The sequence below is a fragment of the Canis lupus genome, chromosome 13 (assembly GCF_011100685.1).
Source record: "Canis lupus familiaris isolate Mischka breed German Shepherd chromosome 13, alternate assembly UU_Cfam_GSD_1.0, whole genome shotgun sequence".
Lineage (NCBI taxonomy): Eukaryota > Metazoa > Chordata > Mammalia > Carnivora > Canidae > Canis > Canis lupus.
This window is the reverse complement of record NC_049234.1, coordinates 5,696,971-5,723,736: the sequence shown is the minus strand read 5'-3', so window position 1 is coordinate 5,723,736 and position 26,766 is coordinate 5,696,971. Positions and strand designations below refer to the sequence as shown.

At 44.2% G+C, this 26,766-nt stretch overlaps 1 protein-coding gene and 1 long non-coding RNA gene across 4 annotated transcripts in view; one reads left to right on the top strand and one right to left on the bottom strand.

The window, feature by feature from the left end:
• Positions 1-24,117, bottom strand: part of DCSTAMP (dendrocyte expressed seven transmembrane protein) — a 30,276-nt gene extending 6,159 nt beyond the window's left edge. The window contains exons 1-4 of one of the 2 annotated variants that reach the window (XR_005368484.1): positions 24,080-24,117; positions 13,542-14,583; positions 8,386-8,694; positions 7,217-7,455 (exon numbers count right to left, since the gene is read on the bottom strand). Coding sequence is in view for 1 of the 2 variants with exons in the window: in XM_038555312.1 (XP_038411240.1) it covers positions 7,381-7,455; positions 8,386-8,694; positions 13,542-14,570 (1,413 nt within the window). In the remaining variant the exon portion in view is untranslated. Of the gene's footprint in view, positions 1-4,494; positions 7,456-8,385; positions 8,695-13,541; positions 14,584-24,079 lie in introns of those variants that run through there. The other variant, XM_038555312.1, reaches the window with a different exon arrangement.
• On the top strand, positions 157-11,257 carry LOC119864904. 2 transcript variants are annotated; one of them, XR_005368485.1, is made up of 4 exons: positions 157-261; positions 3,508-3,787; positions 8,455-8,632; positions 8,981-11,257. It is a non-coding gene; the product is annotated as an uncharacterized LOC119864904 (long non-coding RNA). The 2 variants fall into 2 exon arrangements; XR_005368486.1 differs by having other exon boundaries at positions 8,452-8,632.
• Positions 24,118-26,766: the final 2,649 nt, after the last annotated feature.

Here is a 26,766-nt window from a genome sequence, read left to right as displayed (position 1 = left end):
GGGGGGGGGGGGGTGGAAGGGAGTGACGAGTGGGTCCAGGTCTCTAAGCTGGGAAAGGACCCAGGAAAGCCATGCTTTGGGAGGCAGCACTTTAGAGAGTAGCTATTTCCAAATATTGCTTCTGGAACCAAGTAACTTAGTCTCTCTGTGCCTCAGTTTCTTCAACTTTACACCAGCAATACCATTAGAATGTCCCTCATGAGATTTTGGTGAGGATTAACGGGAGTAACACACTGAAAACAGTATCCGGTACCTACTAAGGTAGGTACCTATTATTAAATAATAGCTATTCTAATGTTTTCTATGAAGGACTGAGTCATGTCAAGAGAGGGAAGTGCCTGGCTAAGCCAGGTAGTAGGAGAGACAGAATTGGAAGACAGTACTAATTTCTAATTCAACACTTTTTCTTTGTCAGCCTCCTGTTTTAAAATGATGTCTTATTTATTTTCTTGTGTGTATTAGCATTTGCACTTGCAAGACACAGCACCCGTGTTTAGTACAAACGTACCTCCATGATGCTTTCCTTTTGGGAAAACAGTTTTGATCGATTTCTTTCACTCCCTAATTAATATATCACAGTTAGAGTGAGCACCTTGCTCGCTTTGAAAAAACAAGGCTTTCAAAAAAAAAAAGAAAAAACAAGGCTTTCAATTTTCATGTCTTCAGCCACTGACATCGTAGCCTGACTTTAAACCGTGTGAAATTACGTATGACATTTAGAATTTAATAACTGTTCTGATGGCTTGTGTCTGTGGAGAAAATAACGTTTATTTTGACCAAATGCTATCTTTTCCCTTTTTCATCAAATAAATCATACTTAGGACCTGAGCGCTTCTGTTGTTCTTTATGATTCACTGATCAACCATGAAAGGACACACAAATACTTCAGTATTTGAAATTTGAAATTCAGGTGACGGCGTGTTGGTGATTCTCTCCAGGAGACTGTGGTCTCTCAAAGAATCAGAGACTAAGGGATGGCAGCTTCCTCAGAGATTCTGTAGCCCAGCTCCTTCCTCTTTACACATGAGAAAATTCAGCTCAGAAAGGTGCAGTGAATTTTGCAAAGTCATCTAGCTAGTGGGTGGTAAGAGGGATTTTGAACCCATTTGTGTTTTCCGACTTTGCCCCATTGCATCACTTCCAACATCAACCATCAACCTGTGCACTTCTAAAAAGCCTTCCTGCATTATCAGGCAGGCAAATCCAGCCTGCCACTTGGTTTTGCAATAATGTTTATGGAAACACGGTCATACTCACACATTCACTCTTTGTCTGTGATTGCTTTCTCACTACCCCGGCAGAGGGGAGAGGGGTTGCAACAGAGACCCCTATGCGGCAAAGCCTGACATATTTATTATCTGTCCCTTCACAAAAAAGAGTTTGTCTCTCTGTGTGTCTCTCATGAGTAAATAAATAAATATCTTAAAGAACCAGAAAAAAAGAAAAAAAAAAAAAAGAGTTTGCCAATCCCTGTTGTGGACCAAGTCTGGTTGAAACTCTTTTTTGTTGTTGTTTGTTTGGGTTTGTTTTATGCTTTTTGTATCAGACCTTACTGTCAAACATTGTAAAAGGTGAGATTGAGCAAGGAGCAATGGGAAAGGAGAAAGAAGAAAGTGCTAACATTTATCTAATTTGGGGAGATTATATATGTCATTTCATTTATTTCTCAGAAAGATGCTATTGATTACTATGTTAAGCCCCATTTTATAAATAAAAACATTGAGGCTCAGAGAGCTAAGAGTTAAGTCACTTAAATTGATGTCACTAATAATTAGCGGAACTAGGATTTGAATCCTGCCTTCTGCATTCTAAAAATGTTTTCTTTTTAAAAAATTTTTTATTTATTTATTAGAGAGAGAGCACAAATGCAGGGGGAGCAGCAGCAGAGGGAAGGAAGAAGCCACCTCCCCACAGAATAGGGAGCCCGATGTAGGTCTTGATCCCAGGACCCTGGAATCATGACCTGAGCTAAAGGCAGCCGCTTAACCCACTGAGCCACCCAGGGGCCCCAAATCTGTTCTTTCTTCTGTACCATGACTGTCATAGTTGAGGTTACTTTCATTTTTTAAAAATGTGATATAGTATCCCCTAACTTGAGAGAGTTTAATTAAGACATAGTATTGGGTACCAAACTATGTTTGGTAGTTAATGACTAGTTACGATGATCGAGTTTATGACACATCATCAGTTTTGTTTTTGTTTGGATAGAGAGTTGGGCTGCAGAAGGTGAAAACAAAGTAATTTTTGACAATTCACATTTTGGATTATTGAAAAATCCTGATGGATTAATAGCTCGTTCAGTAACCAGTAGAATGGAAGTTCCAAGTGTATGCCCACACCACCAATCACATCGATACCATGTAGACATGTTTTTATTTAATCAGTAACCCATCCTCTCCAAAGCTTGCCATAGTTCTCTAAAGCAGTGGTTCACAAATTTGCCAAATCATCTAAACCCCCGCTTCACTCCACGAAGTCCCTTAGAATACAGACTCTGACGGGCACTGAGGGGGACACTTGATGGGATGAGCACTGGGTGTTGTTCTGCATGTTGGTAAATTGAACACCAATAAAAAATTAATTTATATACTCAAAAAAAAAAAAAAAGAATACAGACTCCCAGGACCCTCCCCCAAATCTCCAGTCAGTGTATCTGAATTCAGGTTTGAGAACCTGTAATTTTTCTTTTTCTTTAACCTCTGGAGGCAATTCTGATGACCAGCCAGCTTTGGGAACCTCTGCTCTGGGTAATGATCAGATGGACAGTCTGTATCTTTGTCACAATTCCTCTTGGTCTTCCTCTAACCTCTAACCTTCCTCTTGTGTCTTGTGTCCTCTAACCCATCCCCTTCCTGAGCCCCATGCTGTGGGCAGTGGGTACATTGTTCCTCCTCTTTGCTGAGTAAGGCTGGGGGAGGGGGACCTTACATGCCTCAGTATCCAGGAAAGTAGTGCAAACACTTTCTGCCTTTGTCATAGTGACTTGGCTGGTTTTACTTTTATTTCTATCATTGCCTTTTGCACTTTCCATTTGCATTTGCCTAAAATTTCTCAAATGACAAATCCAACTCTGATTTCCTGTTTTTTGATTATAAAAGTGAGGTTTATAGACACCCAGAATTTAGATGATAAAAGGCTAATATCCCCAGTACCCTGTTATTCATCTTTCTTTCCTTTTCTGCTTTTAGAAATGTCACTGCAACCGTTAGGGATTAAAACCAAAAAAGACTTTGAACCCTGAAAGTTTGTGGGTCTCAGCCACCCGTTAATTTAAATCTTTCCTCCCTGCTGTGTGGGGGTTATATTAACCTAATAAAACAGGCTTTTAAGTATATATACATAACCAAGTTCAGCCCACAGCTGTTTTCTTAACGAGTTCCTCTTTCTTCCATAGTATAAGTTAACTAAAATAATTGACCTTAATGGTGTTTTCACTATGAATGACTTTGGGTGAGAAAGCTAGTTTTCACTTTCATAGGATGAGATGCGTTTGTTTCTTTCTCTTAGGTGAATTAAGACAAAAATATATGATGTGTGAAGATAATGTATCCCATATTATAAATAGTATTGATGAGGTCCTCATCAAGAAAGCAGCAGATATCAAATAGAAAGAGGAAACACAATGTTTAACATGCCGAGAAGAACAGTAAATGAGATCTATTACTGTAAAAGTGTTGAGAATTAGTGCATCTCAGCATCAAAAGATAACAGATGTGAAGCCAATGAGGACATCGGAATGACACTCAAAATATTGTAACAAATATGGCACCAAGCTGGGATTCGTGAGGTGAGACAGCAATAATGTAATATCTTTTATAAGCCATTAAAATTAGAGGTGAAAAAGGAAGCACTATTAAATTACCTTGGGCGGTATCTTTCCACCTCCAGAGATAAACAGAGCACATTTCACAATAGATGTCTCAAGAAATTTAACTAACTGTTCATTTAAATCTAAAGTAGATAAGCTGTAATTAAATAAGCATTTTATATCCCAGTTAGACCGGCCTTAATGAGCAAGTCTAAATCTTGTTTTCAGGATCAAATTGCATTTTGTGACAGCACCTCCTTGCCAGGCTGCCCTTACAGTAGGGACAAGCACTTCAAAGGAAGGGCAAACGTGCCTAACAGAGAGACAAGACACTCTCCAGAAGTCTCATGAACTGTTCAAAGCAAAGTCACAGTGCATTGGAAACAACAGAGGTTATGCTGCTTCAGAAAAGTGATTTTGATTTCAGGGAATTAAGACCCATTTACTTCAAGGGGTAAACTAGGCATTCATAATAGGCCAGGGCAGAGATCCTGGCCACAGTGCCCTTGGCACTTACCAAAACCTAATGTATATTGTTTTTTTTTTTTAATTTAATTTTTTTAAAAGATTTTATTTATTTATTCATGATAGTCACACAGAGAGAGACAGAGAGGCAGAGACACAGGCAGAGGGAGAAGCAGGCTCCATGCAGGAGCCCGATGTGGGATTCGATCCCAGGTCTCCAGGATCGCGCCCCGGGCCAAAGGCAGGCGCCAAACTGCTGCGCCACCCAGGGATCCCCCCTAATGTATATTGTTATTTATTATCTAAGCACATGTCTGTCTTCCCAACTAGACTGAAAGCATCCCAAAGGCAGAGACCAAGGTGAACTGTCTGGACATCACCAGTACCTTCTACGTGGCCTAAGAGTTCATTCTAGTTGTTGGTTTGATGCTGTTAGGTAGATAAGTAGGTTAGTTAATTAACAGAATTTAGAAGCACAAAAGGATCCAATTCCTTCTAAAAATTTGGCAGTTCATTCTTTGCCTCTGTTAATATGCACCAGATCCCTTCTCTGTAGGAGGGATAAATGCAAAATGAATACAAACATTCACGCATTGTATCCATTTATTAATATATATACATGTGTTTATTTAGAAAACACAACAAAGTATGAAATCATTAGAATGATTTGAATTAAATCAACCAAAACTACAAATGCATCTTCATCTTCTCAAATCCTTTTTTGGTTGGAGTCATGCCAATTACATCAGCATTTGCCGGAGTATGGACTGCAGAACTGGCCCTAGATGATGCTAATAATTATTGCAGATAAAATCATTCCATGGTTTAATGATTTGAGGTGAAATAAGATTTAAAGAGCTTTCTTTATTATAGGGTTTTGCAAGTTTTTGAATTGTGCCAACATGCTGTATGAATCTTCAAAGTTAGAAGGTAGATGGTATGGATTTACTAACTCATGTAACTCTTTTTATGGAACAATTGAGAGACTGGTATGGTCTGAGGAACACACTTTGGGAAATGCTGAATCAGACGCATTTTTTTTTCAGACACATTTTTAATGGAGGTTCCTCTGTTAGAGAAATTTCACAGTTAAATACCTGAACTGAAAGACCTGCAAATCTGTAAAACTTCCTAGACTTGTGGTTCTCAATCCTGGCTGCTCATTAAAATCACCTGGGAGCTTTCAACAAGCCAGTGCGAAGGCCTCAGCCCCAGCCAGCTGAGTCAGAGTCTCTGAGGGTGAGCCCTCCAATCTTTAAGAGGAAATAATGCCTACCTCACAGAATTGTTGTGAAACCTAAAGGAGATCATATATGTAAAATGCCTCCTCTCGTGCCTGAAACAAAGTTTGGTCTTTGGGGCAATGTTTCTTTCTGGAGACAGTGTAAAATTCTAATGAAGAAATGCAGATGATATTATGGAAGTAGAAAATCACTATTTGGGGGCACCTGGGTCGCTCAATGGTTGAGCATCTGCCTTTTGGCTCAGGCCATGATCCTGGGGTCCTGGGATCGAGTCCTGTACCGGGCTTCTCACAGGGAGCCTGCTTCTCCCTCTGCCTATGTCTCTGCCTCTCTCATGAATAAATAAATGAAATTAAAAAAAAAAGGAAATAACTATTTGGCCACACCCTAGTTCTGCGTTGACAGATACTAACAATATATGAAAAACAGGATATTTGCATCACCTAAATATTTCCCCACAATGTACTCAGTAATTACAAAGGGAAAAGCAGTAACTTTACCATGGAAAACTCTGGCAGACCCCATCTTAACTAAATGATGAAAGGTAATCTCATCAGTAATGAGACATCCACACCACATGACCCCTGGTATAAGGGAACACTGAGAAGATTATATCATGCCGTCTGTAGTATTCTTGCCAAAAATACATCATCTGGAGGAACTATACAAGGAAACATCAGGCAAACTCAAATCGAAGAACATTTTACAAAATTACTGACCATACTTTTCAAAAGTGTCAACATTAAAGAAAAAGAGAGACTGAAGAATAGTCCTCAACTGAAGGAGGGGGAGAAACTAAATGCATTGTGGGAGCCTGGATTGACTCAAGGACCAGAAAAAGAGTATTAGTAGAACAACTGGCATGAATTCAATAAGCTCTGTACATTATGCATTTTTCAAGGTTGTTTAGCTGGTTCTTAGGGTTGATGGATGAAGGGTAAATGGAACTTTGTACTATTCTGCAACTTTTTTGTAAGTCTAAAAAGTTTTCAAAATGCAAAGTTAAAATATTAGAAAAACTTAACGATTCTATTTCTGTTTCATTCAGGGGCTTTCAAGATAATGGAATCAATATTTGAAGAGGTTTTTCTCCCTCCTGGGTATTTGGAGTTTAAGGGAAATAGGCCCCTAGACTATGTAGTCTACACTGAGCATGGTAGAAAGCGGCCCAGGATGGTCACTTTAACAAGCATTTCCTGTGGTTTGGATACATGTGATCCCTAGGCAGCCTTGTCATAAATACCAGGTAGAGGATTTAGTAGAAGAAATAAAAACAAAAGTGGTCCGGGAAAGAAGAGGGTAGGAGCTGAGGTAGTGGTGAAGAGAAATTAGGAGCTGCTAGATACAGATTTCCAGAAATGTCTTTCGTGTTTGAATAAGGACACAGGGAAGGGAGAAACAGTTCTGGGGGTAGAGAATAGCTATGAAAGATATTTAAAAGGGCAGAGAAGGGACAGAAGAGTTTAAGGATATTTTCCTGGCATTATACGTGTATATTCTCCTTGGCATTTGCCTGTAAGCCTACAGTAGAGATTTTTATTTTTTCCAATTTTTGCTCTGTTTTTTTTTTTTTTTTTCCTTTGAATATTACTCTGTGCTGAGACTCATCCTCCAGGGGTCTGGTTATAATTTCCTGCTACACTGTGATGCAGTCCAGATCATGTGCCTTGTTTGGAAGACAGATGACAAAGCCATTTACCTGATAGCCCTTTGGCCTTATGAAGAAAAGTGGTTTGGCCTGCGAACAAACCCCTGAAGGACCACAGAACACAGTTCTCTGCTGTGGGCAGGAATAGGGACCTGCCTTGGAGGACCCGAGGAGACCTGCCGCAGTGGTGTGGCTGAGGAGCTCCTTGGAATCTCTCATGGATCGTCTTCATCTGCATTGCCCACCTGCTTCTTCCTAGTCATTTTCAGTACAGGAAGCCAGAAGTGAATCTGAAGAGACAAAATGATGGATGAATGAGCATTAGAGTCACTTCAAATGCCTCTGACATAAGCTTTTCATCGTGGGACTGCTGGCATCAGGAGAAAGCAAAAGACTTCAAAATGGCCAGAAACTTTATCCTTGTGGGTTATCTTAGTGTTTCATTGTTTATGAGCTTTTTCCCGATTCTGTGAGTTGTCGGGAGCTGATAACAGCAATGCTAATGATTCCTGTCCGTGGACATGAAAATAACTTTCACTCTATAGAGTGCAATTACTTGCCCATCCACCTTGTGGCAGAAGCCAGCTTTGCATCCAGTAAGCTCATTTATTCTGGTGTTCCTGATGGCTTATATGTGTGTGTGCTTTGAATTATTCTTTGAATTGGCTGGAATTTCTTACTGTTCCCTCATTAATTAATTAGTTAAATGAAATATTTGACAAGCATTCATGTTATGTGTAGGAAGTTATTATGTGACCAAAAATGCATATAAATATGCATGTTTTTAATATATAAAACCATCATCATCATCATCATCTATATATACACCATATTTATATTTTAATGGTGGACAATGAACAAGTTCTTTGAAGTTTACCAGGCTGTAATAGACAGTTCCCTCTCTTATTAATTTGTCTTTGGTGTGATAAATAACTCTTAATAGGCCCCAGGTCTTCCCACAAGCCTCTCTACTATGGCTGAACATGCCCACTTGAAATCAGAGTTTTGAAAAATAGCTTGTAGAATCACCCAGACCAGCATTCAAAATCATGAAGCTAAGAGCCTTAGACACGCACATTGTTCATCTTCTCCCCCCAGCGCCCCATCTGTTACTAGGGACGGAAGCCCTAACGTGAAGTTGAAGAGTGCTTTCAAAGTCCACTTGTCCTTTAAACTCAAAATCTCTTTCATGACAGGTTACACCCGCATCCTGGCCTTGCCTTTGTAAAATAGAGACGCTGTTTACTGTTCCCTCCTTCCACCGCCTGCTTTGATCTTTTCTTCAGTAGCTTCCCATGCAGGTATCGGATGCGCCTCTCCTGCACGCTGGGGTAGAAGGAGGCCGACACCAGGATTTTAAGTTGCGTCAGGATGGAGGACAGCAGGCCCAGCACCACTAGTGTCCCAAGAATAATGCTGAGAGGAATCCAGGTCTTCGACAGAAGGAGCTTTGGTGCAGGGATGCAGGTTGGTTCGAACAGAGATATGTTAAAAGGAGAATCACGGATGATGTCTTGAGTTCCTTGCTCCTAAAATGGAAGAATAAAATCTTTAAAATTCATGCCATTGTTGCCTGCCGCACTGGTCTTTCTCAGTCCGGCCCTACAGGGCATAGCATTGATCTGAAAACATGCAGGAGCTGCAACATGTTGCAGCTACGGCAACTCCTGTGTGCTATGGTCAGGATAAAGAGAAGGGCCGAGGCCTTATTTGAAGTTATTGCAGAGTTTTTCCAAAGTGCGTTTGTGGGAAATATAGATTCCTTTGAGAGAAAGGGTATCAGATACGTTTGTCTACTCTGTCCTTTCTTTGCAGAGTCGGGATGCTCATGAGACTGTTGAAGTTTCTGCTGAAGATGTCAAAGAAATCCATTCAAGTTTAGCCTGCAAATGTGACCACATAACCCAGTTTTATGGAACACCTGTCTCTATACTGTAGGACATGTAAGAAAGATGAAGGATGATTTTAGCTCAACTAGAGGAGAAGATTTTAGAAACATAGACCTGGTTGTATCTCCCCATCTTGACAAATACTCTGACAGACCACAAGGTCACAAAGAGGTGGAAGCATTAAATTATGTTCTTTTTTTTTTTTTTTTTTTTTTAAATTATGTTCTAAGTCAACCTTCTAGACATTGGAGATGGGGAATTATTCTTAGTGTAAGGATAGTAAGAACAGTATTTGCTGAAGGTGGCTTTAAATCCTATCTGTAGACATCTCAAACAGGACATTTTCTCATTTCTCCTGGATGCTCGGGTGGAAAATGCTCCTTTCTGCTTGAAGGCAAGAGGACAAACCAGTTGCCCTCAATGGACTGACACAGAGGACAGAGGATGACATTGAGCCCCCCCAGTCAAGCCACCTGCAAGAGTAGCACGTGCTGATTCAGCGCTTTGCTTTCCCTGACCTGAGAAAGTCATTTCATCTCCCCATGGATTTGTTTTCTAATTTGGTAAAACAGGAATTAATGGACCAGATCTTGCCCATGAATAAACTACTCCCAGTGTAAATTAAGCATGTTGGGGATGGAGCATTAACCTTACAGCTGGGAGTCCTTAGTAAGTTATTATCACCGCTGCACCCCAGAGCCCTGGGGCCAGGAAGAGGAAATGACTTCTCCAGAAGAACACAGCCACATCTAGAGAACAAAGTGCACCAGGTACTGATCTACCCCAGTACCTGCGAAGACTCTGGACACTTCAAATCCGGGCCTCTCTCCAAACGTCAAGTCAAATCTATCATTTCCCCGGCCCTATACCTAAGCAACCAAAAGCATTTGTGTTGCCTCTCCTTTTCTCTTATTAAAAAGATGGCTCGCCTACAATTAAATAGAGAGATTTCAGTTCCCAGAGCGAAAGGCATGCTCTCTCTTTAATACTGTTGAAGAAACAAGCACATCAACTGACTCAGTGATGAGAAATCCTGCAATAAAAAAGCAGCGGGTATATGGTCTGGGAAGAAATTAGTCTGGGAATCTAACTGGGGATTTTGCAATTGGGAGTCAGGGCTTCATAAAGATTGAGTCAACATTTTTGTACAGGTTTGGTAGAGGGTAATGCGGGAGACAAATGAATTCTCTCAAAATGCTGAGCAATATTCTAAATGGTACCCTGATGTTTTAAAACGTGTTTACCTCTCCTAAGTAAACAATTTGCCAAGAGAGCGTTGAGTAATGGACCGAGGACCCGCTCTGCTATCAGACAGTCCTGAGAAGTTAATGCAGACAATTGCTATGCACAAGGAGGTGCTCAGTAACCATGTTATTTTTACTTACAATGTCCACCTATCCAGCTAGCTCACTTTGGGTCATTTCCCTTATTTCTTCTTTGCATAAAACACTTACTTAAAATCATATGAGAGTGGGAGAGAAATACTGGCAAACTTTGAGGTGATATTTCTCTCCCTGCTGGACCTCTCCTTTGCAAACCTGTGGCAATGGAGGGACCAGGAGCCTCTAAGGGGATGCTGGGGTAAGGGCAGGCATGACGGGAGAAAGCTTGAGAGGAGCCCCATAGCGGTCTCATACCCACATGTGCCCCAGCTCCCACTGCTCTGCTGTCACTATAGGAGCACGTGGCGGCCTCCCCCACCAGGATGTGAGCGTGCCGTGGCAGGTGGCAAAGCTTAGACATCTTTGCATCCCCAGGACCCAGTGACGCCCATAAATGTATTTGTCAAGACATTGTCACTGAAAGCTTCTGGGCTTTTTTTGGAAGGCAGATCTTGCTTTTTTTCTCCTTCTGTCTAAAATGGTGAGAATTCACAAAACAGGCATAGGGTATTGGCTGAGAGAGAAATAAATGAGAGAGAAGAGAAAAGAGAAGGGAGGAGAGGAAGACTTGACCGAGGAAAGAAGAGAAAGGAGAATGGGTTGGAGGACAGGAAGGGAGAGACCCTTTTACCTGCCAGCCCTAAGATCAGGCATGTCAGACAATCTAGTTTGGCTTTCACCTAAAACACTGCTCCCAGGCAAGGCACCTGGTGGCCCAGTCAGTTAAGTGGCTGCCTTTGGTTCAGGTCATGATCCCAGGGTCTTGGGGTGGACCCCCGTGTCGGGCTCCCTGCATGATAGGAATCCAGCTTCTCCCTCTCTACGACTTGTGTTCTCATATTCTCTTTCTCTCAAATAAATAAATAAAATTTAAGAAAAAAGAAAAAAAAACCCTGTTACCCTTATCCCCCTCCCTGCTCCAGATATCTAGAGCAACCCGGTATCTTGTAATTAACTGAATTCCTCAGGGGCAGCAGAGTGTTTGGGGTGATCATCTTGTAGAAACAGCCCAGGATTAGAGGGGCCGAGCCCACCTACCTGCTGAGCCAGAAGAATTGGGGAGGAAAGTGTGGTGCTACAGGAGGACCCCATGCCCAGATAAAGAGCAATGGAAAGTGGGGCTTCAGAGGAGGGCTTGCAAACACCTTTTCTGCCACTTCCTTCTAAGAGTTCCCCTACTGTAGCTTGACAAAAGCAAGGGAAAATCAGACGTGTGCAGACAGCTGTGGGTGTTCTCACCAGCCCAGGCTAGCGCACTCCACCCCAGCATGCACAACACCCACACACCCACTCACACACCAGGCACACACATGCATGCACACACATGCATGCACACACATGCATGCACACACACATCCCACTTAGCTCAGCTTCACCATTTCTGGGTTTTAATAAAATCAAGACAATATCTGACAATATCCACATTCTCTGAGATGCTCACATAATCACAAACGTCCCCAGAGAAGAATGGAAAGAGAGAAAACAGGATGCATGAAAACCGTGGTGCTCTTGGTTGGGGACACAGCTGCCAATAGGAGCAAGAACAGAGGAGAGGAAGACAGATTCCCTGAGACTTGGGGGGCACCAGCTCAGAGAAACACACTATCTTGACTAATGGTGACTGTCAAAGATCCATCCAGTGGCCTTCAGCTCCATTCTTTTGAGTGGACTTTAGATCAGTGTTTCTCCGTTGTGGCCACACATCTGAATTACTTGGAGAGTTTCTAAACCCAACCCCCCTCCAACCCGGCTCACCCCAATCCATTTAAATCTGGTTCCTGGGGTGTTTGTTCCCTTGCTTGGGTTGACGGCGATGATGCTGTGCAGCCACGGTACAGAACCACTGGTTGAGAAGGCCCTTGCTTTTCGGCGCCTGAGCCAAAGTATCTCAAAGTGTGATCTGTGGACTACCTACTCTGAAATCACATGGAGAGCTCATTAAAGGTACTCTCCTTTTTAAGATAGATTCTCTGTAAATTGAGGCCTGAGACTCTGTGTCCATCCCAGGAAGTGCTTAAAGCACACCTTTGGTTGAGAACCACTGCCCTAAAAAAAACAAGGTAGCTGTTTTCATTGTTTCAGTGGGTATTACCGTGTACTAAGACCAGCACTAGTACCAGTACTAGCACTAGAAACATTTGGTTACTTAGCAGCCACCCCCTTTTTTTTCAGTGACCAGCCTCTTAAACGCTATGCTGATGCATTGGGAGGCCTCCTGTGCTGTGTGAAGGCTCAAGATGCAAAGAAAAGTTCTCATTCACAGAAGGTGCTCAAAGTCAATTTGCATAGGTACCACGGGGAGAGGAAGAAGGACCTTAGGGTTACGCCAGGTACTCTTGCTTGAGAACCAGCTTCATGTGCCACATCAGAGACATCTATTCCTTCATTTCAGTGTTTGCTGACTGGAGAAAGCTAAAAAATGCCCCCTCCCCCACCACCAAGATATAAGATCCTAATGCAGGAAATCTAGAAATGTTACTTTATCTGGAAAAAAGGACTTGGCAGAAATGACTAAGTCTAGGACCTTGAGATGGAGAATTTACCCTGATTATTCTGGTGAGCCCGAACATAATCACAGTCATCCTTTAAGACAGAAGCAGAGAGAGATTTTACACATACAGAGGACAAGACCATGTGAAGACAGAAATGATGGTGATGGGTGCAGCCACAAGCCAGGGAGAGCCGACAAACCACCAGAAGCTGGAAGAAGCCAAGCCGGAGTCCCCTAGAGTCTGAAGTGAGTGTGGCCCTGCCAATGCTTGATTTCAGCCAGGCGAGACTGATTTTGGACTGCTTACCCCCAGAATGATAACAGAATACATTTTTGTTGTTTTGAATTGCCCCGTGTGTGTTAATTTGTTACTGCAGCCCCAGGAATCCGAAACAGTGATCAAAGATGTTCAGGGTGAGATCGGCCTCTAACAACGGCAGGGCTTCATTTCAATGTGACCGACAATCATTGGGCTCCTTCCACGTGCCAGGCGCTGTGCCATCCTGGGGACCCAGAGATGAATGAGACACTGCCCTGCCTTGGGAGGTTCATGGTCTTTTTTAACACAACCCAGCAAACAGCCGGGACACGGCCAGGAGTGCCTGTGTGCCTACCTCTCTGTATAGTTTCAGGTGGACCTCGAGCCCTGGCAAGCTTTGGAAATGTTTGCTCACGGAGAAAATGAGCCGATATAGCAGATAATCTATGGCTGCAAACAGCACCCAGACATAGAGGTGGGTGAGTATGGGGAGGAAAAACAGCCCCAGGTTTTTCCTTTCTTTAGGAGACAACCAGAAAGACGGGACGACCACGTATTTCTTCCTTTCCCTCTTATTCAGCGGAAGGACACAGGGCCTCTGCAGCTGCCTCTCCGTTTCATCGAAGCGAACAAATTGTTTGGTGATGAAGATGTTCTCAAACTTCCAACCACCAGGGTCCAAAAATCGCTTCATGAAGAGGCCAGTGCCAAGGAGCACCAGCAAAAGCCCTGCTAGGGCAAGTACCTGCCGTCCCAGGGAGGACAATACTTCTGATGCCGTCACCATCTGATACAAGACACCCAGGACTTTGCCTTTTGTGTCGTTTAGCTGGGCCTCCAGGCCTTGACTGGGACTGAAAAGAGAGACCGCCAGCGTCTGGTTCCAAGAAATAAGGTCATCAAATAGACTTGGGTGAGTGGCAAGCCCATAAATCCACTGAATTGCTTCAATATATTTTTTCAAAAGTGGAAAATGTATGGAAAAGCTCTTTGCCCTTAGGTTGCAAGTCATACTGTCCAAGAGACCTTTGAAGTTGTGAAAAATATTTTCCACGTGTCCAAAGATTACTATCCCTGTGCCAGCTGCAATCAAAGCATTCCTGCCTTCCCGCAGACCACAAGAGAGGAAGAGGAGAAAAATAAAACATCGTGCATGCTTGGAGCAGCAGAGCAAAGCACAAGTGATCACCCAGGAGGTGCCGAAGACTATGAATGAGGATCGAAACCAGGAAAAGGCCAGAGAGAGGAGGCCCGCTGAAATGAAAGCAACAAAACAGCAAACTCCCAAATGTTGGATAAAGTCCATCCATGCAGAGCTTCTTGGAGACACATATGACCCCCAAAGACTTAGGCAGATGCCAATGCCTGAGGTCCAGACACCCATGCTCCCTGTGTCCCTGGAAATAAAAGAGAAACCAGGGTCAAGACGTTGTTCTTTTTTTTTTTTAATTTTTATTTATTTATGATAGTCACAAAGAGAGAGAGAGAGAGAGAGGCAGAGACACAGGCAGAGGGAGAAGCAGGCTCCACGCACCGGGAGCCCGACGTGGGACTCGATCTCGGGTCTCCAGGATCGCGCCCTGGGCCAAAGGCAGGAGCCAAACCGCTGCGCTACCCAGGGATCCCCCAGACGTTGTTTTTGAATGTCCTCTATCACTTTGTAAAGGGCATGGTCATAGCTTGGCAGCAAAAAAAGGTCATACTTCTTTGCCAATCTCTATCTCCACACCCCTTCCAATGTGACATTTTTAGCTTCTTCCATCAAGAGGTAGGTCATATTTCTCCAACCCTTGGATTTGTAATGGTTCTATGATGTCTTTGTGACAGAAGTGATGACAGAAAGTGGCAGAGGTGGCAGTGTGCGAATCCCGAGACTATGATTCACCCCTGCTTCTCTCCAGGAACCCTACTACTAACTTTTTAACAAATCCGGGTGTGTTAGTCTCCTACTGCTGCTGTCACAAACTGCCACAAGCTTAATGGCTTATAGAAACACATATTTATTCTCTTACAGTTCTGGAGATCAGAAATCTAAAATGGATCTGGAGACCTGTGTACTCTCTGGAGGCTCTAGGAGAGAACCCATTTCCTCACTTTTTGTAGTTTCTGGAGGCTCATGGACTCCTCCTCCATCTCAAAGCCAGCAATGTTGCACCTTTTTTTCTGGGACCTCTGCTTCCATCCTTCTATCTTCTAGGATTCTGATCCTAGAATCAGAATGCCTCCCTTTGTAAGGACCTTTGCAATTATATTGGGCCCACTCCATTAACCCAGGATATCTCCCCATCTCAAGGTTCTTAATCTAGTATATAGGGTCTCTATCACTATGTGAGATAATATACTAACAGGTTTTTCATATTAGGACATTGTGCATCTTGGGGCTGGGGGAACATTATTCAATCTATCACACCAGGTTGGGCTGCTGGATGACAAAGGCACATGGCTAGTCAGTTGCATCAACCAATAACCAGCCAATGGCCAGCCTGCTGCCAGACACCTGAAGGAGGCCATCCTAGACCAGCCAGTCACCAGCCAGCCCACCAGCTGATCAGATACTTTAGTATAATAAATATTTATTTTAAGCCACTGGATTCTGTGCTGCTTTATTAGGCAGGGATTGTTAATAGATAAAAGCAGCAATATTGTATCACGGATCTTAATAATTGAAATAAACTCTCAGCTGATGGATAGGCTGAAATTTCAATACGCGACATTATGTAAGATCACTTTTTGATAGTCATCTATTTTCTTGTGCTCTAATTTTGCCAACCAGAAAGCATACCAAGGACATTCAAACTTAAACGTGGCACTGGGCTGAAGCCATCCTATCTCTGCTTTGAAACAATTGCATCCTGCCCACACCTCTCCAGCCCGCCCCTACACTCTGAGGGCAATTCTCTCCCGAGGATCTTGAAAGGGAAATAAGAATATTTTGTCACTGAGTTAATCATCCTTTCTTTTTCCCCAGATGTGGCATAATTAAAACAATGCTATGGGGCTGCTACCACCCTGTCAGTCATGCACTCAGAGATGTGTCTCTCTTGATTAGCATGAAAATATCTAATGAGCATTATAGCATATGTATGGGATGTTAATGAAGACACTGATCGGTTTTTAAACACAGTCAAATGCATCCCTCCTCACATCAGATATGATGGGGCTGGATTTCTGGAGCAGCTGGCCACTGTTTGAGACGTCGGATGAAACCCGGTGTGCGAGACGCGTCCAGGCCCTGGCTAGTAGGCATGCACTGAGCAACTCATGGTGAAGAAATGATTCTTTTTGTGTTCAGGCTGAATGAGGTTAATGTGACAGGGAAATGGGCAGGTAAGGAACAAACCTGTGGATGCTTCTCCTGCAATAACATAGAGGGTGGAGATGCTCAGCACAGAAAGAGATCTGGAGGGGCACCTGGTGGCTGAGTCGGTTAAGCATCTGTCTTTGGTTCAGGTCATGATCCCAAAGTCCTGGGATCAAGCCCCGTGTCAGTCTCCCTACTCAGTGGGGAGCATGCTTCTCCCTCTCTCTCTCTGCTCCTGTCCCTGCAACTGTTGAAGAAGGGTCCTTTCCATGTGGGACTGACTGGCTTCATGGGAGATGCAGAATCCCACATAAGAGGATGTTCTCAACTCTATCCGGAGGGGGAATTGAGATCGTCATTGGAACAGGGACCAGGAAGGAACATAGCTCTTTCTTCCTACATGCCTGCCTCCTTTTAGAGTCTGAGGTTGGTTTAGAGGTCGGCTGTGCTCCACTCACTGACCCCACTCCCAGTCCACTCTGACCCCTGGAAATCACCAAAGGGCTCCTGAACTCCTGACCCTTCCCCAGCACTGCCAGCCCGAGTCAGAAGTGCTTCGTGGCCTGGCCGAGAGGACGGCAGCAGCCAGCAGTGAGCCGCAGGAGGACACCCTACATCCGAGCCGCACATTGGCCCCCTTCACTTTGTCACAGCTTTGGATTTGACCCCAAACCATTATTTGACTACATGATCCACTCATAGGTATTAACTGCCTATTCTGTTCACTTTATGTAAAGCATCTCCCTGCATCCTCCTGCAAGCCTCTGGAAACCAATGTTCTTTGCATTTCATACAGAAACTGAGGCTCAGAGGGCTCACTGAAATCTTCAGCAATCGCACAATTGGTGGTACAGTGGAATTCAGACCCAGTCCCCCGGCCCCCTGGGCCAGCTCCCTGCCCCCTGCAGCATGGCCAATTCCACCACTCCAGGTTATGTGACAGGACACTCAGCCCAGCATGTCTCTGCTGGAAACCCGTCACACTTTCTGCCAGTGGCTACTTAAGAGCTCACCTGTATATCACAAACCCACTTCTATCATGTTGTTCCCCTGCATCAAGATAGTTGGCCATGTGAGGCTGTGTCTCAAATCAGCAGATTTTTCTCTAAAGCAAATTAGAAATCCCAGCTGGGTTCCCCCTCACCCCCAATATCCTCTATGAGGTACCATTTTGCTTGCTTCCTAAAAAATTATTTAATAATATGTATTTTGGATTCATATTTCCCTTCTCTTGCCTTCATATTTGCATAGTGTGTTCTTAATACAGCTATTTCTCTGAATGCAAGAAACAGATTTATGGACACATTAAAACTGTATTGGGCAATAAAAACTAGTATCAATTAAATAAGATATATTGCTGCAATTTTGTCCTGTAAGAGGCACATGTTTTCTTAATGAGCAACAGATCTAATATTACTCTCCTTGTTTTTGTACTGAAAACAGCATGTCACCAAAAGACACTGGAACTTTCTGCAGCTAGAGGACTGAATGCATCTTCTTCTATTTTACTGATTTCTTTTTTTTTTAAATTTTATTTTCAGAGGTAGAATTTAGTGACTCATTGCATACAACACCCAGTGCTCATCACATCACATGCACTCCTTAATGCCCATCACCAGTTACCCCATCCCCCCAATTTACCTCCCCTCTAGCAACTCTCAGTTTGTTCCCTAGAGTTAAGAGTCTCTTATGGTTTTCCTTCCTCTCTGCTTTCATCTTATTTTATTTTTACTTCCCTTCCCCTATGTTCATCTGTTTTGTTTCTTAAATTCCACACATGAGTGAAATCACATGGTATTTTTCTTTTTCTGGCTGTCTTATTTTGCTTAGCATGATACCTTCCAGTTCCATCCATGTAAATGGCAAGATTTCATTTTTTTTGATGGCTAGGTAATATTCCATTGTGTCCATATACTGCATCTTCTTAATTCATTCATCAATCAATGGATACCTGGGCTCTTTCCATATTTTGGCTCTTGTGGACATTTCTACTATAAACATTGGGGATCAGGTGCCCCTTCGAATCACTATATTTGTATCCTTTGGATAAATACCTAGTGGTACAATGGCTGGGTCTTAGGGAAGCTCTAATTTTACCTTCTTGAGGAACCTCCATACTGTTTTCCATAGTGGCTGCACCAGTTTTATATTCTGTCCTATTTTACAGCTCAAGCCACAGAGTAGGGCTTTGGGCCACCTGTCCAGAGGCTGGTGGTCAGTCTGCCCTTCCTGTCTCTGTTGAACATGGGCTTGATTTCTTCTCTAATCTGTTTTGCATTTTCCCTACTTGAATATAAGATCTGCGTGACCTACTTCCTGGTGAGGTTTGACAAGGGGAGCTTTAGCAAGCTTCTTAAGACCACCCAGCAGAAAGTGCTCAGTAAATGCAGCCCATTTCTTATTTTTTTGCTGCCACAAAAAAAAAAAAAAAAAATGAGAACTTCCATTTTCTGAAAGTCTTCAGGCAAGGACTGAACGCCCTCGAGTTCACGGGAGGCATAGCAACAGGAGCTGGATTCATGGCCTTCCCAGCACTGCTTCTGTGTCCCCTTTAGATGGCTGCTGACTTCCTTCCCCCTCTCCTGCAGAGGTATGATTGCCTGCCGAACTTTCCTCAGATGGCCTCAATTCTTTCCTTTGAGGCAGATCAGTGAGTCAGGACTTGGACAAGCCAATTGCTTCTTTCTTTCCCAAAGACTTTGTCAAGCAGATACCCAGATCTCTAAATTTTATTTTTAGTGTGAAAATGAATCTTATAGATCAGAGCTTTCTTAAACTTAAGTATGTGATCATTGGGCGAGCCTTGTTAAAATGCAGATTTGGGGGGCACCTGGGTGGCTCAGCGGTTAAGCATCTGCCTTTGGCTCAGGTTGTGACCCTGGAGTCCCGGGATTGAGTCCTGCATCAGGCTCCCCGCAGGGAGCCTGCTTCTCCCTCTGCCTATGTCTCTGCCTCTCTCTCTCTCTCTCTGTTTGTCATGAATAAATAAATAAAATCTTTAAAAGAAAATGCATATTTTAATTCTAAAGGCCTAGGGTGGCCCCTGAGACTTTGCCTTTCTGACAAGTTCCCAGGTTGCTGATGCTGCTCATCTCAGGACCAGACACATTGGTTAGTGAGCTCTTGAATTCAGCCCTGTCTGATGGCACTTCCTGTGATGATGAAAATGTTCTATATCCGAGCTGTCCAACACAGTCGGTGCTAGCTGTATGCAATGATTGAGCACTTGAAATAGAGCCAATGTGGCTGAGGAGTTGAATTTTTAACGTTATTTAATTTTAATTAATTCAAATTTAACAAGTCGCATGTGGCTGGTATCACTGTGTTGAACAGCACAGCTCTGCAGCTCTAGAGCTCTAGAGGATTGACACCTAGCCAGCCAGTTTCCACAGATGAAGAAACAAAAATCCAAAGAGGCTAAGGGACTCACTGAGGCTGTCTTAGCATTGGAGACAGAACTAGGGGTGAGACCCCAGTTCTTCACTTTTCCTGTCACATCAGCATCTCATCTCTGACTTTTCATGAACCCTGTTTTAAAATCCTTACCAGGGACACCTGGGTGGCTCAGTGGTTGAGCATCTGCCTTCAGCTCAGGGCGTGATTCCGGGGCCCTGGGATCGAGTCCCACATCGGGCTCCCTGCATGGGGCCTCCTTCTCCCTCTGCCTGTGTCTCTGCCTCTCTCTCTCTCTCTCTGTGTGTGTGTGTGTGTGTATGTGTCTCCCATGAATAAATAAAATCTTTAAAAAAAAATCCTTACCAATGTTCTTAGGTAATGGAGTTAAAATTCCCCACATACCAAATTTGCCTTCAGGCAAATACATAATTAGAAAAGTGAAAAAAAAATAGAAAAGTGGACAAACTATAGCCTGTGTCTCCGAGACTTAGCAATCTGATAACAATAGGTAATAGCTATCAATTTGTAAATCAAGTGCCTGGCCACTGTTTTAGCATCTGATGTTCATGATTTCTAATCTTCACAGCTCTAGATATTATAGATATTGCTATATCTATATATTTTAGATGAGGGAACTGAAGCTCAGAGAGATCCAATAACTCCACCGGGGTCACAAACTAACAAGTGGAGGAGCCAGGAATCTAACCCACATTTAAGTGGCACTGAGGGTTCAGGATGAGCAGCTTTCCAGACTTTCTTGAAATGATCTTCAAAGGCAGCAGCTTCTACATTTGTTTGGAATATATACCCAGAGTCCCAATCATGCATGCATCCTGAAATGCGGATTTAACAATGCTGGCATAAGCTCTCCTCGCACTGCCATCTGCATCTGGTGCCCCCCACCCTCTGCCAGCACAGCCTGTTGAGCCCTCCAGAGCTGACTGTGGATCTCTTTTCCCTAGGCTCACCCTTCTGCTCAGCTCTGTCCTGCTTCATATTCCAGCCAGCATCAGGCTCAGACTTACTCATCTCTTAATCCAGCCCATTTGGTGTCAGGCTTCCTGGTCTGAGGTCTGGGCCACCGGGCCCTCATTCTCAACTCAGAAAGCCCTCTCTCCCAGGACCAGGGAGCCAAGAGATACATTCAGTGCTGGTGCCCACACTCTCTATTGCCCTGAGAGTCAAGGTCAGGCTGTCCTGTGCTGGAAAATCAGGGCAGTGTGGGCAGCACTCAGCTTTTAAATAGCTACAAGTGTCAAACAAGCAGCATCAAGAATAAAGGAAATCAGAAGGTACAGGTACTTCTTAGGGTAAGGGATGTGGAGGAATGGGCAGTGGGTCTTGGGGACTGGAGAGCCCAGGCTTCAGGTTCAGTTATAGGGATAGCAGCCTCCATCCCAGCAGATTTACTGCAAGGCTGTATGGAGACCCAGAGTGGCCACATTTTCTGATTTTTTTTTTTCAAAAGAAGCCAGAAATATAGATTTTGGAGGGTGACATCTCCCTGTTGTTTAAAAAACAACAACAAACTTGGCTCAAATGGTTTTTAAATACTCTGACTGGTTTTGGACCACTGACTGGCAGTTTGAAAACCTTGGTCTCTGAATTCCTCATTGCTTCCTCCTCTCTGCTCTGCACCCCTCCTTCCCTCTTGCTTCCTCTTTTCCACTGTCTGAATTGCCTTTCCTTCTTTTTTATCCCCTGGGACATTTAAAATCATGCTGGAGGCCAGTTTCCAGTCTCATGCATAAAGGTTTTTCTCTATGCCTTGGGAATATTTATTTTTGCCCAAGGGTCTCTAACTTTATTCCTTTCTCTGTGCTTCCTAGATGGAGCCATTTCCTCCCTCTCTTCCTGGAGCCCCTAAAAGGCAAACCTGATCCCTTACACCTGCAATTTCTCTTTGTTTCGCCTCCACCTCTGTTACCAATAACGTTTATTGTCTGACTCCCCAGCCTTGTCTCCCCAGGACAGAGTACCTGCTTCTTGCTTCTACCAACAGTAATATTCCAAGACTAATTACCAGGTTCCTGCCTTTCCCCCTGAACTATAGTTGGCACCACACCCTGGGTGGGAGCAGTACAGCTGGAGCCCACGGGAGAGGATCCCTGAGGACCCCCATTTCTCTGCTGTGGATTAAAGTCATTTCTGTGTGGCTGGGTGGGAGGGAGCAGGGAAGGGAGCAGGGCATGTGATGAGGAGCCTGTGGTCCAAGCCAAGAAGCCACGCAGCCTGTGCAGCTTGCATAGCCAGCCTGAGCCCACACTTATCTGCTTTCATGCAGATCTGAGCTGTTGCCATGGGAAACAGCAGTGGCCAGGCTTCCCCACCAGCCCTGTATGCACTAGCAAACACGGGCTGTGAGGTGCATACACAGTGGCCTCAACTGTTTTCCGTGTGTGTGTGTGTGTGTGTGTGTGTGTGTGTGTGTGTGTGTTAAATGTCAGAGGCAGCAGAGTCCCTCAGTCCCCAGCCCAGAGTCTTGCTTGTCTGCTTTGTTGGGGGAGTCAAGGGGTCCAACATTCCTGAGCACCGTCCTTTGAGCACAGACCTGATCTCAAGGGGTAACGCATCCTTGCTTCACATACGAGGCCCAGGCAGCAGCCAGGACAGATGCAGCCATGAGATGATAACTAGAGCCTCCCAACAAATGGCCTATCCCAGGAGCTTTCTAGGTTGGGGGATATTGGAGATGCATATGACCAGTGCCGCTCCGGGGCTGGCAAGCAGAAACTGCAGTGCAAGTGCAGGAGAAATCAAGGTGGACTCCCTTGTGGAAAGAGCTAGAGATCAGGATCGCGGGCACTGTCCTACTGCTCCCCTCTTTCCCTAGTAGTGGAGCAGTCGCCTCGCCTCACATCCCCAAATTTCCATTAAGTGCGAGCAGCACATTCTGCCCCTGCTCCCCAGGCAGAAGCCAATGACTTATGCTTCACAAGCCCAGATGCAGTCTGTAGACACTGGGGGAGGGCGGGGGGGGGGGGGTGCAGGGGAGGGAGTAAACCCAGACTGCTGGTCCCTTTATTCTTTCCCTGCTCCTCCAGCCAGCTCTGCTCATTCCCTGTGGGAACCTACCCACCCATGCACCTCTCTCACGATCTTTAGGACTTGATGGGACTCTGATTTGAAAGGAAATTGGGACAAAGGTCAAGGTGGAACAGGAAAAGAGCACAGGGCGGGGAGATAGGAGACCTGTGCCTAGGCTCCTTCCACCAGAAGAGCTGTGTGACCTTGGGTCGGTCACTTCACCTCTCAGGACCACAGCTCCCTTGGGCTAGAGGAGTCCTAAAGCTCCTGCTAGCCCAACAGTCTGAAATGAAAGGCACAGGAGAGCAGCAGATCTGGCTCTGGGTGCTAGCATTTTCCAGCCCGGTACCTGTAAGTGGGACAGTGGAAGAATGGAGGGTTTCTGGACCCTTCCTTCCCTTCCTTCCTCCCTCCCTCCTTCTTTCTTTCTTTCTTTCTTTCTTTCTTTCTTTCTTTCTTTCTTTCTTTCTTTCTTTCTTTCTTTCTTTTTCTTTCTTTCTTTCTTTCTTTCTTCTTTCTTTCTTTCTTCCCTCCCCTCTTGGAAACTTATCATTTGGTTGGGAACATAACCTTCTTTCAGGCTGCCAAAATAGCTTGAGCAGGCACAGAGAGGCCTCCTTTTGAGATAGGAATGAATCCTTCACTTCTTTTCATCGCTCTTGCCTTGGGAAAGCCAGTAAAGGCCTTCCTCTGTAAAAGCAAACTTCACACACAAGAAAAGAAAGATTAATGAAAGCTACCAGGTAAACAGAAGGGCATTTAGGGAACAATTCAGTCTGTCATGCAGAGGCATCGGCAGCAAGACCTGGCAGCCGTCCCTCGCCAGGGCTGTGTCAGGCCTGCTCCTCGCCACTCCCCGGAGGCTTGGCCCACAGGGTCAATTCTTCAAAAGCTGGGGAATGGGCAGGTTAACCCAAGCTGCTCTGTTAAGAGGATGGTCACGCTGCGGTCCTCCCTGAGATGAGGGTATTCAGATCTCTCAGGCCAGCATTAACAGACATTTCTTTCCGGTATTTCTGTACACAGATAAAATGCCTGGGTTAGAGGAGGAGCTAAAGTGTCCTCTGGTCTCAACTGTTTTTTCCAATTTAGTTTTTTGGTTTTTTATTTTTATTTTTTTCATTAAAAAAAGCAATCCCAGTAACAAAATATTCGAAAAGTTTACTTACAGGTTCCTCTCAGGTTCTTCTTTGAGTGCAGAATAACCCTTCCCGGGGACTCGGAGTTTTGATATACAACAGAGAAAAAGGAACTAGAAGTGACAGGAGGGTCACATCACCATGAATCAACATCTCTATTTCCCCCACAAAATGACTAAGTCATAATATTGACAAAAGGGATAATTTTTTTCCAGTATTTTCCTCAGAGGGGGGGGTTCCAGAAATCAATTCTAGAAAACAATGAAATAAGGCATTTTCAAACACAGGAGAGCGAATTATGAAAATGTAGAGGATTTTCTTTCCTCTGTCCTCTTCTCCTTACCCGTCCCCCAGCAAGAGGATGGTGACAATCTTTAGCATTGCCACTACTATCTACGGTCTCAGAGGCAGGAAGGAGCCACCTCTGCACCGGTGACCCAAGACAGGTGCAATTGTCTGGGTAACACATTTCATTCTTACCATCTTGGAGATTTAGCTTCCAGGGCAAGAGGATCAGCTTCTGTGGTTTGAGGGAGTTAGGGAAGCCTCAAAACCCTTCCATAAAATTGTTCTTCACCTTTCAACTGAGACCCATAATATAACTAGAGGAGGTTTTCATCTTAACATTCATGGATTCTTGCCAAAATGCAAAACGGTTGATAGAAAGAAAAATATAAACAAGTGGGTAGATGGGTCAGTGAAAACTTAAGTCAAAAACAAAACAAAACAGAAAAAGAAAACTCAGGTCAAACATCCTGGTGAAGTTGCCCGAATGTATGATGTTTTGATGTTTGGGAGACATAGCTATCTATCATGAACAACAGGGACCCAGTGAATGTTGTGAGCAAATTAACATTACCAAAAAAAAAAAAAAAAAAAAGAGTAAGCACAATGGAGTGATTTGGAGGGGAGTGGGTACAGGGGTCAGGGAACTGAGTCAGGAGGTAGGACCAGTGCATTAGTCAGTTCTCCAGAGAAATGAAACTAAAAGGGGGAGTATGTGTATGAAGAGAGAAAGAGGTTTATCTTAAAGAATTGACCCACATAGTTGTGGGGCCTGACAAGTACCGAAATGGCAGGGTGAACAATAGGCGGAAGCCCCAAGTTAGAGATGATGTAACTTCAAAGGTTAATTGCAGGCAGATTCCCTCTTTCTTGGAGCACCTCAGCCTTTTCCCCTCTTAAAGTCTTCAACTGATTGGATGAGGCCCACTCACAGCCTAATCTACTCAACATTTACTGACTTAAATGTTAATCTTATCTGAAAAATACCCTCACACCAACATCTAGATTAGTATTTGACCAAATTTCTAGGAACTAATCAAACTGACTCAGAAAATTAACCATCAGAGCCAGATCTGAGCAATGGAAAGGAAGGACAAAATATAGGGTTTTGCTTGTTTAGGCCATGGAGAATGAATGGACAGAATTGGAAGTAGGAGAGAGAAAGGAAAGGAATCTGTGATGATCAAAATTTTCCACCTGAACCCTGTAGAGCATGGGGGTTCATAGGGAATGTAGCTGGAAAAATAAGGTCCCAGATAGATATCCAGATGGACTCTGGTCCTGGGCTTAGGAGAAGATATGAGGGATAAAGATAGAGAGCTGAGAATTAGCTAGGAGAGTGCCTGCAGCATAGCATCCAGAATATTTCTGTTGAATTGAGAGGCACGTTGAAACTCTGGGACCAAATGGATTTTCGGAGGGAGACAGGGCACAAAGAGAAAAGCAGCAGTGTGAGGGGCTGGGTTTGTGTGTACTGGGCTACAGAGTACCCTCCTGGAACTCAAAGGGCCAGGGCTTCTGTTGATTCATCAAGCTCACAGAACACATTCAGAGAAGACTTCAGGAGCACAACTGCCTCCAGTGAGGCCAAGAGGCAAGTCTTAACCTTGGGAAGGGTTAGGGGGAGGGGAGGCGGGAAGAGAAGCTTCTGGACAGAAAAAAATGCACATGCAAATAAATGCATGGAGACAAATTAGAGAGTTGCAAAAATCTGAATGTGTCTGAAGCGAAGTGGCCAGAAACAAACGGTCACAAATGACGCAGGTAAGCCTGCCAGAAGCACAGCCTCCACAGGCTTCGCATCAGGGGGCCCACTCAGCCCCGAAGGTGAATAGCGCCATTGAAGTAAGATATTTTCATTTGATGAGAAGATCCAGACTGCAGCAAGAGTGCCTGATGGGGTAATCCAGAAGCAACGCTGGGGGTCCCAAGAAAGGGATGGGCCTGAGAATGGAGAACCAGAGGCAGGCTGGAAATCACAAAGGTGGGAGGAAGAAGCAGCCCAAGAAATGGTCCTAGACTTTGATGATTGGGAGGGCACTGTGCTCTTGGAAGAGCCATCTCCTCAGAGGGCTGGGAGTGAACCAGAGGTGAGGAGGGGAAGGGCAAGCCCATGGTGACTTAGTAGTCGTGTTGGGGATAGAAATGAGAGGGGAGAAGACAGCAGTCCAGAAGCAGTGGTTTGGTTTTGTTTTTTTAGCTAATTAGTCAATTTTTTAAAAAGATTTTATTGAGAGAGTGAGCATGAGCCAGGGGTGGTGGGGGGAGAGGTGGAGAGAGAGAGAATCTCAAGCAGACTCTGAGCTGAGTGTTGAGCCTGACATGAGGCTCAGTCTCATAACCCTGAGATCATGACCTGAACTGAAATCAAGAGTCAGATGCTCAACCAACTGAGCCACCCAGGCGCCCCACGGGTTTTTGAAGAACAGAGA